The following is an 18,392-nucleotide window of genomic DNA, read 5'->3' as shown; positions in this document are numbered from 1 at the left end:
CTTAATAAAAGCCACAGTTCAGTGCTATGCCTTAAATTTTAAACAATTCTTCATTCAGTTCTATGACTTAAAAGTAGCTTTGCTTTGGGTTCCAGATGAGCTAAGATGTCTTCTTTTTTTTGTAGTACAACAAACAAAACTGCCTTCTGAATCTGAGTTTGGTTTATTTCAGTGGCAATTTTTCAGTCTTCCACTAGAAATAATAAAGCTCCACGGTGGAATTATATCATATGAAAGAAGGCATGGGGTTTAATCCAATACCCTAACTTTCTTTCAAACTGTATTGTTGTTGCAGCTGATAAATTCCGAAGTCTGTCTGATATAAAAATGTTCAACATCTGTCATTAACATTAATTTTTTTTTCCTGTGCTCTTGGAACTTTGTTTTGCTGATGGAAGGTCACTGCTTTTCCCTATCACATTGACAGGTAGCAAAACCTGGGCAGCCAAAGACTTGGTTGATGTTATAACTTAACTCCTGAGTTCAGGAAAAGCCCTGAAGTTTTGTAATAACAAATCTTCATACTTGGTTCTGTCTGCAAAAAAAGTCTATTTTGTGCATAGGGGAACCATTTTGCTTTTTCATCTGATGCTGTCACCAGAAGTATTTTAGTTCTCGGCTTCTGAGTAATTTCTTTCTACATCTGGTGATGGATCATAAATCTTTGAAGCTCTTAATCAGCCCTCTGCAATGAGTTTTTTAAAGTGATGTTTTGCAAGTCACAAATGAACAAAGTGACTTGTAAAAAACTAGTTGTCTTCTAGATGCTTGCCTATTGTCCATTAGGACACTATTAATGCGTTTTCAAATATTGGTTTGAAATTAGGGGAGCTGTGCTTATTTAACTCAATGTTCTCAGGAAATGCCTCAATCACATTTGTGGACGTGCGGTACTGGAGCTAAGCCTCTGGACTTCATTTGATGCTGAGGATCATCTGTGTGTTGATGGCAGGCAGTTGCATCCCAATGATTCTTCCTTTGGTTACATGCCTTTATTTTTTTTCTATTCAGAGGTTTCCTTAGTCCATATCTGATGAGATCTCTGGCAATGTGTGTCGTATTGCACCAGCTGTGGTCTCTGGTTTTGAGGTCAGAAGCGCTAAATAAAAGATGAAGAGTGAGGAGAGCTAATCCTGACTAGGTCGTGTGCTGGCTCCTGTAAGTGCGGCTCGTGTGAGCAAACCAGGCTGAGGTCCTGCTGAGTGTGGCAGCCAGTGGCAGATCCAGAGTCTCGCTTGTGAACAGTTCCTGTGAGGTGCCTCAAGGTATGGCTTTCTGCTCTTAGGGTGTTGCACTTTGGTAGATGCCCACATTCCTCCTTTTACTCTTTAGTAAATGTGTGGTAGCTTTTCCATCAGAGGAAGTGAGGTAAAGCTTAATTGGATGGGGCCGTGCATGCCTGTGTTGTTACTGCAGCATAACTCGTGTGCTTCGGTTTAAGTAGCATTGTTGAAGTTGCCATAAAACTTGAAGACTGAGACCAGTTCTGAATCAAAGAATTGCTTCTGCTTCAAAGTGTGAATTAGGCTGGGCAGTACAAAACATACATTTTCCGTAGATGGAATGAAGTGTTGTCTTTTTCAATACGATTTTTTCAAAGGAAGATAAGATCTTGCATGCCTCAAAAAAAAAAAAGGTAGATGAGTATAAATCTACGTTGGCATAATTTACCTGCAGGAAATGTCTGTTCCAGCGTAAACACAGTAATGTAGCTATAGTGGAAAATTCTGAAATACGCACTGCTATCTGGAGGGATGGCATTGTGGTTAAATATTAACATTCAGAAAAGCATATAGCTATTGGAAATAGACTGCAGAGTGAAGTCTTTCTTCATGTAAGCATCTTGTGAGGAACGAACACATTAATCCATATAGGAGCTAGAATCCTTATAGCAGTTACGTGCACAATAGATAATTGTGGACCAAACTGACTCTGTTTTATCCTTTTTGTAGATGCTTTTAGAATTTAGTCTCCTGAACACTGAGAAGTCACATGCGAGCTTTTAAGACAATCTAGTATTGTTAATCTGAGGCATGTTTTACTTCACTTTCCAAAGATAAAGGAGGCAATTTGTAATTTATGGCAGAAAGATAACTTCTTTTTTTTTCTTTCAAATCTTCATTAATGACACTAATAAAGGTTTGAAGAAAAATGGCTCTATATATTCTCCACAACAAAGTATTCAGAAGGATAGTCAGTTCTGACAGGAGGGATACTTGTAGAAATGAGACCATAAGCTTGAGGCAACATAAATCAGTTTGAGTCCTCATGTCCTGGTATTTATCGACAACTATTAAAGGAGTCTCAGCTTTATCTGCAAAGGCACCATGAGTTTTTAAAAAATAAAATAGCTTTCTGAATTTAAGACAATTTCACTGAAAAACTTTCTTTTGAAAATCCTGCTGTTAGAAAATCCTACTGTTACTCTTCTTAACTTGCAAAGTCTTTCTTTGTTCTCCCCACTGTGGCCCCCACTCAGTGCATGGCTGGGAACTGGCAGAGAATTGAAGAAAAAGCACTTCCTTTGCCTGAGTGTCTAAACCTTGCTCTAGTTAGTTCTGGTCCTAAAGCTTAGTTCTCTTGTGATGATACTTTTTGTTGGCTTTTCTTCTCTTCCCTTTTTCCCAGCACCTCTTACCCCCTCTTTTTTAAGACACTGGATCTCCACCAGACAACGCTTCCACTTGTGTACCTCTGCTTCTAAATACCCTGTGCTTAGTGAACGTAATTGTTTTCTGTCATTTCTCTGAGGGGTACAGGCAGCATGTTTTAAAATGGCCTAGGGAGCAGGTAATAGTAATGATGCAAGAATTAGCCAGGTTTTGAGAATTGTACAGATTAAAATTATTCTTGGAAGTGCTCTAATAATAATAAGCAAAATCCTTTGAAACTCATCTAATGTAAAGTACGTGTCAAGATAATCTGACATGTATGGCTGTTTTAACTACTGAACCAGTTTTCTTTTCAGAGGATTGAATTTTATAACAAGATTCAAGGTTTCGCATGTCTAATTCTAGCCCACTATAAACTAAAGTTTTCCAACTCAGCAATACATACTTCATTGTCAGAGCAATCATGAGATGCATGCCATCACTGGGTGCCCTGGAGTGGCTTACTGTTGCAATGTAATGGACCTTTGTTGTGGTAGGACAAAGACTTATTGATAAATTGCCTATAAAAAGTGGCTTTGGAATATTACTTTATTGTCAGTGAAGTCTCTATGTACTTATGTCTTTCCTTACAACACCTGCAATACAATAAAGATTCATAGTTCCTGGTTGCAGTTGGCTCGCTGTAGCACTATACAGTGAGATAATAAGCAATAAACTGGAAGATAACTACAATTAATTGGCTATGCCTTGTAGAAGAAGAAGAAAAGAATAATAAAGAACAAAGAACAGTATTGGCATTGGAAAATTGCCATCAGAAGGTGTGGCTGCTCAGAGGAATATGATTGGTTGCCCTTTCTTGACTGTTAAGAGCAGTTGGATCATCTTCAGTGTGAAAGATAACTTATTTTGTTGTCTGAAATCTTGTTTTGATACATTTTGTGGGCAGCTGTTAAGAGGACATGACAAGTGAATAGGTTAGTTGACTTCATAAATGTGCAAATTTTGCTGTAATAAAATCCTCGTTATGTCTGCAGCAAAAAAATCATTGGAAGGTGCAAGTATTTAAAAAAAAAAAGAGAAACAAAATGATGCAGAAGTCCATGCATACCTTCTCAGTATATGAAGTGTATTTAAATATTCTGAGGATATTCATCTTTGTGCATTATATGGAGATACCTTCAGGATATCTGGTCCAGGTGCGTCAGCTGGACTTTGAGAGCAAAGGAGTGTTCCTGCAAGATGATACTAGGTTTGACTGTAAGCTTGTTAGGTCTTCGGAAGAGTTAGTGATGTCAAGACTGTACAGGTAGTAAAACCCATGATTTGTTACTGGGTCTGTCTTTATTTAAAGATCTTTCAGTAATTGTGAGCATGTGTAGATGGCACAGTCCTACCTTCTAATTAATGATCTGTTCTCTTCTGCAGGCTGGCAGTGATGGTGAAAGCATAGGAAACTGTCCTTTTTCTCAAAGGCTGTTCATGATTCTTTGGCTGAAGGGAGTGGTGTTCAGCGTCACAACAGTTGACCTGAAGAGGTAAGAAATACGTGGTTTATCTGACAAGCGAGAGGACGGTACGCTTGGTGTAACAAATGTTTGTCTGGGGCTTCTAAATCTTGCATGGCTTATTTTCTGAAATGAAGAAGAAAATCTGTCCTCATAAATACTAAGCGGCAACCTTGATGTAAATGCTGCATTCATTGATGGTTATTTATAAGTACCTGTAACCAAAAAGAATGGGTCTGAAATTCTCTTGAATTTGTTAAAATGATGCTGCTCTTCCGTGAAAATAATAGCTGACATGAAGTCTCTTATAACTGAATACTGAATCTTGCCAACTTCACATCGAGATCCCACAAGTGAAGACTGCTGGGTGGGTATTTTAGATCAACCAATCTTTGATCAAATCTCCAATGATAATTGGATAACTGTCACAAATAATGTGCAGCCTACTCCTCTTTTTAAAGATTTTAAGATAATATTGCTTATCATGCAGTAAGAATAAAAACAATGTGAAAATATCTGTCCATGAGGTAAATACAAGTGAAATAGAAGTGAAGTGGGTAGGAATAAAATGTAAAATACTCTGCCTTTGTGTAGCGTTAGCCAGATATGTCATGATGCTGTGTGTCACCTAAATTGCAGCTTCTCCATCTGTGAAATGAATACCTTAGTGGCTAAGAAGGGTGAGATGTGCCTCCAGGAGTCTTAATTTCCTAAGGTTGGGTGTACTTTTATTAGAAGTGGTAATGCTAAATTCAGCAGAGGCCTTGTATTTGTTTTTGGTGTGAAGCAATGTTTTCACAGCACTAATGTAATGTTAGTCACTGAACTCTCTGGAGAGAGGACAGACTGCCAGTGCTTACAAACCTTATTTTCAGAAATAAAGCCAATAGAAATATACAGTGTTCTCCAACAAATCAAGTGTAAAGCGTGTAAGAAAGAAACGACCCTGCTAGACTTAACATCTTGTAATTTTTTTGAAGGAGGTGACTTGTTTTGATTCTTAAAAATAACTGAAGTTGCTGCTTCAGTGCTGGCAACTAGTGTTAAATATTTCCATGTGTAGTAAGGCTGAGGCAGACCACTCAGAGGGGGAGAAAGCAGCTTTTGTCAGCTGTGTGTGCATTTGTAGCAGCTCAAAGATCTCCTCTGGCCAGTGTGGGATTTTACTGCAAATATAATGGTTGCTGCCAGCACACATAAACCAAATATATCATATCTTCCATTTAGCACTGCATGTGGTTTGTGGAAACCTCAGGAGTAGAACTTGTGCTTGCGTACTGCTTGTAGTTTTGGACTTCCTTTGCTTTTAACGATGGCTTTATTTAACCTATTGCAGTTATTGGGGCGAGGGGGGATGAGAAGAAGGTCAAAAGAGACATTTTATACTTGGAAGCATTTTTACTGGTGAACCAGTCTGAGATATATCATTAAAATGCCAAAGATGCCTGATGAATTGGCTTTATTTGTGTCCCTTTGGCAACTTTGAGTTAATTGAATGAGGGAATGGGATGTAAGACTAGCTTTTAGAATATAAATTGGTTGCAGAAGTTTAAAATTGTCCTTTCTTATACAAGGAAAGCTTTCTTTCAGGTTTTTTTATATCGGGGAGGAGAAAACACAAAATAAGTGCAAAATTAAAAAACTGCCCGGGAATAAGTTAGATGAACTCTACTTTTTTGTTGTACACTGAATGTATTTTCTGGTAAAGGAAAAGAAGGACCACTGAAGCTAATTCAGATTTGAATAGATGTTGATACAAACTTAATTCCTTTTAGACTTTATTTAAAGCTTCATAAATACACATTTAACATTCTGGATTGTCTAGTACCTAGTTGTAGAGTAGTGTAGCTTGCAGAACGTCAAATTCGGCTAACTGCTCAGGTGGAAATGTTTTATACCAGATGGTGTTTTTTCCCCTCTTAGCATTACCGGAATGATACTAGGTGCTAGATGTTGCCTTAATACTTCTGTCACAAGAAACTGCTTTTACAAGTACATTATTCAAGCCAATTACCCCCTCTTCTTTTTGTTCCTGTTAAAGACACAAGCTTGTTGAAGAGCTGGGTAGTAATGGTTTTAAGCATCTGAATTTATTTTGCTAGCCAAAAAAAGAAAAAGGGGTTACTTGCAAACCATGCTTCGGCCTCATAGCGTCATTTCTGCACAACAGCAAGGCAAGCTCTGTCTGTTTGTGAGGCTTAAAAGGTCATGGTTGGGTACAAAAGTTCACAAGTAAGTAACTTGGGACACAGGAAAAACTGAGTCTGATTTGACTGACACTACGGCGTGTATTTTTTCCCTTCCATAATCGCATTGGACATCATACTGTACTAACAAAAGAACATTTTGCAGTTCTCAGTTTTACTCTTAAGACACAAAAATATGCACATAGGCAAACGAAGTGGGACGTACCGCCCTTTCAAAGAAATTGTGCATTTCTTGCTTCTGTTTAGTCAGACAGAGGCTTTATTCTTTCCCTTTTCAGAAGCAGTGTTTCAGTGCTCAGAGGTTTGACTTGTTCTGGTGACTAGAGCAGAGTTGCAGTACATAAACCATTTGTTGGGCTTGTAGCAACATTCAAGGCCAGCTTGCATTCAGTTAAGTTTTGAAATCTTATTTTAAACATCTTGATTGTGTGGTTTTACAATTATGTTGACAGATAAAGATTAAATAAAGAGATTAGTAAATATTAAAGACTGCCCAGAGGTGAATGCAACTTCAGCAGTGTAAAATACTGCTTGGGAACTGGAGACAGGGCTTTTTTTTTTTTTGCTGGCATTTTTTTTTTCCATATTACTCTTCAGACACTCCTTGCAGTACTTGTGTAATTTATAAATCACTGTAGAGCATATTACATTTGGGGGCTGGCTTTTGTCTGCTCTTCAAGAAATTATTTGAATGCTAATTGCTATTCTGGTTTGTGGCAAAGCCCTGAAATGTTTATACCTTAACTCCGGTGTTAAAGCCCCTGCCCACTTAATTAGGTAGTGATAGCCAGATATTTAGGTATGTGGCCCTACTTCCAAATACCCTGGTAAACTTTGGGGCAGGTACTAGCTGTCATGGAATTGCTTTGAGTGGTTATAGAAGTTTGGGGTTTTTTTTTGTTTTGTTGAGGGGTTTTTTGGTTTTGTTTTGTTTGTTTGTTTTTAAGAAAAAAGCTGTCCAGTTTTATCTCTGAAGTAAACTTCACTATAATATTTTTCATTGCCTTCTTGTTTGACTATTATGGGAAGTTGTACTCTTAGCCTTTCAAGGATATTCCTGTGTACTTGTGGTGCTCTAAAGGCTGTGGCTTGTATGTGGTAAACCAGGGTTTGTTTATGATCTACTGGCAAGAATAGCGAACTGGAAGTCAAACCCTGTATTGTGTTTGGCTGTGGGATGTTAATCTCCGCTTTCTTTTTCTTGAAAGATACAGGTGGTCTGACTGGTGTGGCAGGAGGGGTTAATAAAATGCTCTGAGATCCTTGAGATGCACTCTGATTCTTTGGAAAACTTTTTTGGTTAGTTCCTTAGGCTAGTCTGTTTCTGAAATAAAATCTTTCCTTTGATAGTGTTACTGCAAATCTGGTGGGTTTGCCTGTGTTTGTTTTTAAAATAACATTCCTTTTGAGGAATTTTATCTAGCCAACATGCGAAATTGGAAGTGAGCCACAATGACTTCCTGTAATTGTTGTGGGTTACAAAGCTGTATTTAAATGAAGTGTTAAGCTACTTAAAGCATTAACCGATGACAGATTTTAAATCCTAAAAGTAAGAGGGCAATGGCAACAATTAGTGAGAAATAACTTCTTGTAAGCTTAAAAATTGAAAATGGTTAAATTCTTGTATTAACAAGACTTCTGTCACCTGGCTAAAAGCAGGGTGCTTAACGTTTTTAAGTATGAAAATCAGTTTCCTCATTCAGCTTTACATATATTGCCAAGTGCTCATATCTGTCGTAAGTACACTTTGGCACAATACACCGTTGCTGTTTGCCCTGCTTAAAAGGCTCAGCAGCGGGCAGGATGTGAAATTCTGGCAGGGGTTCTTAATTTTGTAAGAAACTGAAAGCAACGTTTCTACAGGATAAACTTGTAAACTGTGCTTAGTTTACAGAGTCCAAGTGCTATCCCCAAAAACACTGCTTTCTCATGCTACCCTGAATGACTGTGTTTGTGTATGGTACTAATCTAGTTTCCCTGTCCAGTACAGTCAGGAGGCTTTCTTGAACTGTAGTTCCAGTATCCAGTAAATCCAATTTCTGGATGCCTGGTGCTGGCTCAGAAATGTGGCCACGTCATAGAAAGCACAAAACCAGTTCAAGGGTTACAGTCCGGTTTGGATTTGTTCAAACAGTAACAAAAGGGCAACTTTATCTTGGCAAACTTTCTGCTGGATCAGGTGTTGTTTGTTGTTCCTCATCCAGCATAACGCCAGCAAAAAGGTTGTGGTCATCCTGTAGTGTGTGCTCTGGTCAGCTTGACAGAAATGTCATTGTACAGTCGTGCCTCATCTGGATCGCGTGTTCTGTTGGATGTTAGTACACAGGGATGGTCTGAGGAACTAGGAGTTGCAGGCTGCCCTCTAAAATGGGGAGAGGTTCTTGGAGAAGTTGGACTGCATCGTTCTGAGCAGTCATCCGGGGCTGTAGTCAGTAGCTTCATCAGGGGGAAGTTTTAAGTGCTATTACTGAAGAAGTGCCAAGCAGTACTGTAATTTTATTTCTGCTTGCACTGAGACGGTTGCACTAGCATGGGACTAACTAATGCCATGATGATTTACTGGGGAAAAATTGGCTGCAGCTTTTTAGATGATGCTTTGGATTTTATAGATGATAATGAATCCACATCTCATTATTGACTTCAACTTTGCATCTGAATCTGCTGACAAGGCAGATGTGAGAGCTTTACATTAAAGAGTAAGTTAGGCATTTTGGGGTGAATGAGCAGGTAGGTGTATATGTGCAGCTGACACTTAGGCTTCTAAATAAATGCCTGCAGTGTTGTTCCTTGTCACTACAGTATCGTGGCACAACTAGAGGAGAGAGAAGCCAATTGCTTATAAAATAGGCTGGCTTAGCTTGAGAAGGATTAGTATGAAAGGAGCTGGAGCAAATAGTGAGAGGTATCGCCAAAACTGACTTAAGGTTTAGAAATGTCTGAGTATTTTAGCTTGATTCTGTTTCTCTTGTGTCTAGTCATATTGATGTCGGGGATTCTTCTCCCTTTGCCCAAGTGTGCTGCTCTTATTTGTAAATATTTTTTTCACTGGAGGAAGCTTTAAGCATCATTTTTAAACATGATGTTTAAACATATGTCAGCTTGTCTAGAACCAGATTCTGTGTGCACATAATAAATGGTTTATACATACTGGTCTATCTCAGACTTGCTTTTTTCCAGAGAAGCTCTGTGTAAATCTGAGGATTATCACTGATCGCAGATTATGCTATATATATAAACTCTGTACTGCAGATCTTGGGGGGGCGGGAGAGTGTGTGTGTGTGGTACATATATCCCCCCCTGCTAGTCAACATTATATAGACTTGAGAAAAACCATAGTCAGAGGTAGGAGGAAGCAGTTGTTTTTAAGTATTTGAAATTAATTGTTATCAAGTATATATTCAAAATGCTAATCAAGCTGTACACTCACTTTTTAAAAAGAAAACTGGTAATATCTTTCTAAAACTGCAAGGATGTGAAAACCTCAGGCAGTGCTTTTGTGATTGTAGCAATGAAAGCTAGGGTCATGGATGTTGCATGCTTACTTTTGTATTGGTTTGTATTTCACCCTAGAAAACCAGCAGACCTTCAAAATCTGGCTCCAGGCACTCATCCGCCCTTCATAACATACAATGGTGAAGTGAAAACAGATGTGAATAAGATCGAAGAGTTCCTGGAAGATGTTTTGGCTCCACCCAAGTAAGTGTTAAAATGATAATTTGTCACCTTAGATTAGATGGAGTGTTCTCAAAGGGGCTTTCTGCACTAATTAAGATGTTCTTCAGCATCAATAAACTGAAGATCAGATAGACATTGAAAATAGCTTGGAGTTCTTGCTTGTCATACCTTTCCTCCCTCCAGCTCCCTCATCTGTATATTAAAAAATACTTTCTTTTAAAGATTATTTTAAAATTGTCCTTTGTAGAGTCCTGTCATCCTTCCTTCAGTTTTCAAACTAAATGACTTTTCCTTTTGATGACTGGGGCAGGCCATTCTGATGATGTGTCCAAATAACGCAAATGAAGATGAGCCTGCTATACAAAACTTAGTCCTGACTCCGTAATAAACTGGGAGTCTGTTTTAAGGGGATGTGCGGTGTCCTTTTGGAGACTTGTATGTGCAGTCATTCTTCTAGTAGTAAGGTGTTAGATAAGTCTTCAAGAGTTTGTCGTTTTCTTGTTCTCACCAGGAATATCAGTGAAATTTGTTTTTAATGTTAAATTATATTTTTTATTCCTTCCAGCTTTCTATAAGGAGAGGGACAGTGGATAATTGTACAGAACCAGTGATTACTAAATGCAACTTGGAAATAATTTTTTAAAAATTAATTCCTTCATACTAGGCATAATGATGGGTTCTGGAGATTGATTATTTAGTATTTGGAAATTATGGTGGAAAATAGTGAACACTTTTAAAAATAATTAGATTACACAGCACAAGCATGAGAAATGTGTCCAAGCTTTCTCTAAACTGTTGGCTCTCTTCTCCCTCAGCTGGCAGGCAAAGGCAAAATGCAGACACTGCCTTTAGCAGACTGAACTGTTTTGTCTTTTTAGTGTGGCAAGACTTTACTTTTTTGTTAAAAGATCTGGAGTCCATGATATTTTGGGACAGCTGATATTAATCTAATATATTAGATCTCCAGTGAACAGAGAATGGACAAAAGTATTTAATTTGTTACCTGTTTAATCCCTAACTATATTCTTGTTTGCAGAACTGTGATCTGCCCCCTTGGCAGCACTGCTGTGCTAGAGTAAGGGAGCTTGCTCTTGTGACCCTGGGCTGTTTCAGACACTCTGTGCTTGAAACAAATGCCTGATTCAGAAAAGCAGAAACATGCTTTGGTATTCCTTGAGAAGTGATTAAAAAGCGTTGGGTTCAAAAATCTTAACTTAAATGGAAGTGTGTGATATTACACTTAAGAAGCAAGTCCTCCACATTAATCTGAAAATGGATAAATTGGTAAACGTACATGATGTAGAATCTTCTTTTTTTTTTTTTTAAAGGGTTGTTTTGTGCTAGTTAATATATGATGAGCATCATTCTGCTAAATGTGCTGGAGATCTACTCCTTTCTACTTTTTAGGTACCTAAAACTTTCACCAAAGCATCCAGAATCAAACACTGCTGGAATGGATATATTTGCCAAATTTTCTGCATTTATCAAAAATTCTAGACCAGAAGCTAATGAAGGTAGGTTGCTTGGGGACCGATAGCTGTGCACATGTTGTTTCATTGTCTCATGTTTTTCAGAGCAGCTTTACTGTGAAGTGTCTGACAAATTTTGCTGCATGTTCATAGATGCTTGCAGGAGTCTCATGAATTAAACCTGTGGTTTAAAGTTAATGGTCAGAGACAAAGATTTCAACACTTCCAAAGAGAACTTCAATTAGGCAGTGTTCAATCAGAATTTTGGTAGGGTGTGCACGGTTTGTAAATACCCCTGGCATTGAAACTTCCCTACGCAACAGCCACTCAAAACTCTTGAGCTAAGTAGGAAAGATTTTAACATCCAGAACCAAATCCCATGCAGAGTTTGTCATGCCCCAGTGGTTGAGTTCCCGTGCATTTGCTGGGAGGCCTTTCTGCCCACTTGATTATTTGACCTTCTAGGATTGAGGGCTCCCATTCAAGAGTTCTGAGTTAAGCTTAGTTCGTGTTGCTTTCTTTTAAGGATTAAGACCTTTCTGTGCGGAGGGAACGTAGTAGATGGAAGGTGAGAGATCAATAAGAGATAAAGAATGCACAATTAGACCTTTAAATAGTTTAGGCCAAATCTTTTGTCCTCAATGTACTTGGAGGGAAAACTTAAGTCAGGGAATCAGAATGCCTTTCTGCTGTATTTCAAATGGAGACATTGAAAACAGTTGTAAACAGCCGAGAAATACTTTGCGATTTTGTGGGGTGTGCTGCCCTCTGCTGCTGTATTCCATAAACCTCCTCGCTAGTCTGTGTGTTTAGTCCTGGCTGTTAGCTGAGCACGTGATATTACACGGAGTACGTTAAAATGAATATAAACCCTAGCATAGCTTAATTCTAAGTAGTTTAAGCCAGTTAGGAATAGTCTTAAGAAACTCAGATAGGCCACTTTCTAAACAAAAAAAAAACCACCTGTGGACAGTCTTAGAGTATTTTAAATTAGTGCAAACTCATGTATAAACCAGCTTTTAAATAACCTGCATCTGTGTGATATTTAAAGGGATTCCAGTTCAGTTTCAGTGTTACTAGTGACCACCAAGGCAGCTCCAGCAGGAGTACTACCACAAAAATTGTACAAGGCTTAAAAATCCTTCAGTATATGGTCTGTTCTGGGTACTACAGTGATGTGGATTTTGCTTTTCAGATCTGGTACTAATATCAATATTCTAAATGATAATTTGCTTTGAAATGTGCGTGCTGTGGTCTGGCTTTCTTTTTTGTTCTTGAAACTGTTCCTTCCTCTGTAGCCTTAGAACGTGGCCTCTTGAAAACCCTCCAGAAACTGGATGAGTATCTGAACTCTCCTCTTCCTGATGAGATAGATGAAAATAGCATGGAGGATATTGCAATTTCTACCCGCAAGTTTTTGGATGGCAATGAGATGACATTAGCAGACTGCAACCTGCTACCCAAACTACACATTGTCAAGGTAAATGACTTGCATGTTGTTATGTGATAACGAAGGACAAAATGCTTATGGTTTATGACATTCTGGAGTGCAACTCATTTCAACCATGTGTAAGCTCCCATGTAAGTTTAACTACAGTGTTAACAGTACATGAAATTGCGTAAGACTTACGTAATTCACAAGGACTTTAAGGCTAGAGCAGTTGAATTCAGTGAAGGTGTGAACCAGCAGACAGGTTGGGCGGCAGGTGATAAAATGGCACAAGCACTGACCGGTGCGGTCACAGGAAATTGCAACGCTTAAAAGAATGAAGTAAAGAAGGAAGGTAGAAGAAGGACCAGTTAATGTTTGAAGTGAATGTCTTCTCACATCTGTAGAGAAAACTGCTCTATTAGCAACAAAATAAATGACACAATGTGAAAATTGTGTTTAAAAAAAAAAGTCGGAAGTCTAGAAAGAGGTGGCCTAGGGGTAACTACAGGAGTAGTTCAATCAAACCAATCGCGGTTTGATTGCCTTTCACTGTCTCCAGTGATCTCTGTCAGTTTTGTACTGCAGATGGAGCCACCGATTAAGTTTCTGCCTGGGTGCAGAAGTATTTGCTTTGGTGAGGACAGTAATACAAACTAAGCGAGGCAGTATGCTGCCAGGTCCAGGCATATCCCAGAGGGGCAGGTTCTGCTGACTTTGGAAGTGACTCTGAGTGTATGTGTTGGAAGGGTAGCTTAACGAGAGAGTGACAAGAGATGGGAAAGTGGTTTCAGTTGAAGAATGTGAATTCATAATCTAATTCTTTTGTTCTAGGTGGTGGCCAAAAAATACCGCAACTTTGAGATTCCCAAGGAAATGACAGGGATTTGGAGATACCTGACGAATGCTTATAGCAGAGATGAATTCACCAATACCTGTCCTGGAGACAAAGAAATTGAAATAGCTTACAGTGATGTAGCCAAGAGACTCACTAAGTAACAGCACTTGCAAAAGAGATGACTTCTTGCATATTCCATAACAATGCTTCTAACAGACTGCTCTTTTCATATAAGATAGCAATTTTTTTGCATGAACTTGCAGTTATTCAAAGTTATGGTGGATAGACCAGGTACAGTAATTACTTAAAGTTTGCAAACTTAATTATAGGCTTGTTTTTCCTTACCTCCTTTCACAGCAAGTTTGAATATCATTAATGCAGTTATGTTAATATTGCACTGGGGTAACTGTAGATTCTTCAGTATGAAGGGTCATCTTGCCCCTACTACTTTTCTTTGCAACCATTTGGTCCCTGTCTACGAATTGGTTTAGGATACTGTCTTGCTATATGGTACAAGGAATATTTATGTATTTTGGAATTTATTGCTTTTCCAAGATCTATACACAGTTGTCCTATCTGTGACACATTGAACTGTACCTGCTTGTCTATCCTATTTACATATAGAAGGGACCTTATTATCCAAAAGAGCCATTTGCAGAATATTTGGCAACATTTTAAAAAAAAATTTCTCTTGAATTTGAAATCGCAGTAATGGTTGAGAATGGACTCAAATGTGAAACTTGGATTTGAATGACCTCAGACATCAGGGAAGTTTGAATCTAGCCTTGAGTGCTATAGCAGGAAGCTTGCAGTTCAGAGTTAGTATTTAGTTGTGTCTTCAAGAGCTTGATGACATGAAAAAAAAAACCAATTTTTTTTTTTTTTAAATTGGCAACCTACATTTGTCCTGAATTTGAGTTGCAGCAAACAAATAATTGTCAGGATGCCCTTTACCATCATGAAACCAGAAGAACTGGATGCTTGCCATCACCTTAAAAATTGCAAGTGGCTTTCCTTTTGGTAGTTAAGAGCCTTTATTTTGTATAGGTCTTTCTGGTGATATTTACTTAGAAAATCTGTGCTGTCATAAACAAAGTACATGTAAACGTTAGTGTCCTAGTCGATAAATAGCTACTGTATATGGTGGATAGCAGTGCAATGATTAGTGATGCAAGACTGAACACTGATAGCTCTTAAAGTGGGAGTCTTTCTGGGAACTTTTTTAAGCTCTTTCTTTCCTGAAGAAAGCTAAAGTGACCTTTAAAGATAACATTTGCCTTAAATTACAGTATGCATTTTTTCCTGAAAGGAAATCTACTAATTACTCTTGTAAAGAAATGGTGTGTGAAATCCAGTCCTTTACATTGAATTTATCCTAATTGCTTGTCTCTGCACCTGGACTGCAATTTTGCATAATCATAATCATTGCACTACTATACATAATCTTTTTACAGCAACACTGAGGAATAGCACTACAATTTTTTTAAAAGCAATTTTCAAATATTTCTAAACCAGGGAATAGTTTTCTTGTTTAAAATTAATGATTTTGATGCATGAAATAAACCGCTAGGTTATTTTTAAAAGACCATCATAAACAACTCCAAAGAATGCTAGACTTATATGCCTATTTTTTTGTAAAGATACTTTTATATTTAACTGATTTTAGAAGCTGGAAAGTGCTATTCCTGGTAGGTTGTTCTTGGAATATTTAACATTCTGCAATAACATGGAAATGCTCACATAAACACTTTTATACACTAAGTTTTTTGGTAAGCACTGGCTTTATGAAAACCAGCCTGACTTTTCTAAGCATCCTGCTTTTGCTACTTTATATACCCATGAAGTTAGTTTGACGTAGAAGAGGTAGAGTAAAAGATCCATATTTGTATACATGGCTTGTGGTGCCTTGTCTTGCCTTCCTAGAGCTAGAATTCCAATATAAAGGCAGTTAGCAATCCTGTTACATGTCTTTCGAAGACAACCATAGATACACTTAGACCCTGTTACGATTTGTTACAGGGGTGTTCAGGCACAGAAAGAAAATTCTGCAGAGTGACCTGGTTAGGAAAAACTTAACTGTAGCCTTTTAATAATTACTGTATTCTAATGTCACGTTCTCATCCTGAATAAAGTTTCTCAGCCATAATAATCCTCTGTAGGGATTCAGTCTTTGCTACAACGTGACATCTGGAAAAAGGAATTACTTCCTTTTTTGTTAGAGAGGAACATTTTTAATGACATACAGGGTAAAAAAAAAAAAAAGCAAACACCCCAGCCCTCATTGGTTTGGTGCTCTTTGCCATTGTATAATTAACCTTTAAAAATAAAAATGTAGGAAGCAATGCGATTGTGGGCATAGCTTTGTTAAATTTTTAACTCTACTTTAAAAGCTAGATCAGGATGGCCCTTGGAAGTTGTCTGAGGTTGTAATTGGGCCTCGCTCCTTTTAAAAGCAAATTAGCCGTTGCGTGCACACTTTAGTACACCAGGCAATTATGTGCATATGAGCATGAAAACACTTTCATGCAGTTTTCTAGTGTGCGCGCCGCCTGCATATCAATGCACACAAATACCTAACTTGTTAAAATACCAGGCTGCTTGTCTTTTATAGATAATATATTCTCTCTACTTTTTAGGCAATCTTCAAACAATTGTAATACATTATATCCAGCATTAAGTATTTTAATGATTGTGTCTGAAAGCTTGTAAACAAAGTTAAAGCTTTTGCTGTAACTAATGTATTTCTTATCTCAGTACAGTGAAGTATTGAGCGTCGGAGCCTTTCCCTTATAGGTGTAATTCAAATGAGGACCAGGTTAGCAATTTCTAAGGCGGTTACCATATGATAGCTGTTAACTGTCCTGTGTGAAAGGAGTTGGTAACTTTTAGGCTTCCTATTGCACAGTTTTGCTGTGTTGTGGCAGAAGCTGGTCAACCTCTTGCTGGCTTCAGCAGAGGCCAGGAATCTAATGGAGAGCGAGCAGCTTTCACCTCTGTAGGTGATCCCTTCAGAATAACAGAGTTATAGCTAGGGTGGTGTGTAAAAGGCTTAGCGTCTGGTGTGGGCAGAGCACTTTCATCTGGCCCCAATCACCAGCGCTACATTAATTAAAAAAAGCCCTTTCATAACTATGTAAATTCTTGACTTCTGTCAACTTGTTTACAATCTGATCTTTAAATGCATTTTTAATTTCATCAAACAGCAATTAATCTACCCCCTGTTTAAATTTAAAATGACGCTTCTAGCCCCTTCTACAATTTAAAAACAGCAGTTACCCTTTCAAGTAGGCATTCCAGTTTGCGAGTTGGTTGCATGTATTAGCATGCTGAATAACTTTATTCTCAAGCTGAAATATGCTTAAATTCCCATTAAAACAGGTGACTTGTGTATTTCCTGAACATGAAGGGAAAATCCATCATCTTCACCCTCTTTTTGTGTGGGAGAACAGATTATACTATATGCATTTTTTTTTTTCTTAACAAAGCTTTCCTTCTTGAAGAGATTCCTTATGTGTAAGAGCTGCCTGTTGAACAAGAGGCATGTGAATCCTGAAACAATTTCATGCACTCCAAAGCTTTCCTGTCCGTCTACTGTTCTCTGCTGCTCTGGGTAAATGTCCCACACGGACAGTCACAGCCATGTAGCTTGCACGTTTGCATTTTCCCATAAAATTGGTGTTTTTTCCGCAGTGGGCATGTCTAAACTGATTGAGAGTAGCGTGCAGTTCCATGATAAGAAGAGAGATGTAATCAAGTTTTTATGCTAAAGTAGCAAATTAGCATTTCGTATCAAAGGAACACAGACATGAATAAATTGAAGATGCTTGAGCCAAATCCACTGATGCCTATCTCGATGTAGAACAAAAAGTGGCTAAGTACAGTCAACTTTTTTTTACTCTTTGCCACTCAGAGTACTATCTGAACACATCCAATTAATATTTTCAGAAGGCGGCTTTATCCCAAGTGAAAAATATTTAATCTGCCTCAGAACCTGTGCCACCAACTATTACGTTTTGTTTCTGGAGAGGGTGTGAGGGATGGAAGAATAGTGGAGCAGAATAGGATATCGAGACTCCCAAGACAGGACATCAAGAATTGGAGCATTGTTTGCGGAAATACTTGAAGAGTTGATACAATTTATTGTAGTTTGCTTATGTCTTTCACTCTCTGGAACATCTTTTACAGATATACCAGTATACTGCTGGCAGCTATTGTTAAAAATAAAATTATATTTTCACTACCAAGCAGATCTTTCTCTTATTTCTGAAGACTACAGTTCTCGCATGTGTAAGCTACGGCTTGAATGTGGTGTGCTAAACTACAGAACAAAACTTTGTAGTAATTCTAGTCTCAGTTTCTGGCCTTCCGTTTTTTTCAGTGGTGGTGTGACTTAAGGCAGAATACGTGTTGGTTCTAACATTGTAACTAGCGGTCATGCCCCTTGACAAAGTTAAGAACTTAACTTTCTTAAAGTTAAGAACAAGTTGAGAAATACTGAGTTCTCCTACAGAAATGACAAAAAGTGGGTTTTTTCAGATTTTAAGTGGAAACTCTAAAGAATTTAAATTTTGGTGGCTTGTTTTTCTGTGGAATACTAGGTTTTCAGAGTTAAACTGTGAGAATTGATTAAAAAGACATAAAAAAAATTCTCATGTTT

At 38.0% G+C, this 18,392-nt stretch overlaps 1 protein-coding gene across 1 annotated transcript; it reads left to right on the top strand.

Annotated features, from left to right (window-relative positions):
- The first annotated feature begins 4,016 nt into the window (after positions 1 to 4,016).
- Positions 4,017 to 17,979, top strand: CLIC4 (chloride intracellular channel 4). The gene is made up of 5 exons (XM_009332133.1): positions 4,017 to 4,147; positions 9,895 to 10,020; positions 11,407 to 11,513; positions 12,767 to 12,948; positions 13,732 to 17,979. Exons 1-5 carry the CDS (start codon positions 4,017 to 4,019, stop codon positions 13,894 to 13,896), a joined length of 711 nt encoding a protein of 236 aa, XP_009330408.1. The 3' UTR covers positions 13,897 to 17,979.
- The last annotated feature ends 413 nt before the right edge of the window (positions 17,980 to 18,392 follow it).

This window comes from Pygoscelis adeliae, unplaced genomic scaffold (genome assembly GCF_000699105.1).
Source record: "Pygoscelis adeliae isolate BGI_AS28 unplaced genomic scaffold, ASM69910v1 Scaffold359, whole genome shotgun sequence".
Classification (NCBI taxonomy): domain Eukaryota; kingdom Metazoa; phylum Chordata; class Aves; order Sphenisciformes; family Spheniscidae; genus Pygoscelis; species Pygoscelis adeliae.
The sequence above is the reverse complement of the archived record's forward strand: the minus strand, read 5'-3'. Positions and strand labels throughout refer to the sequence as shown.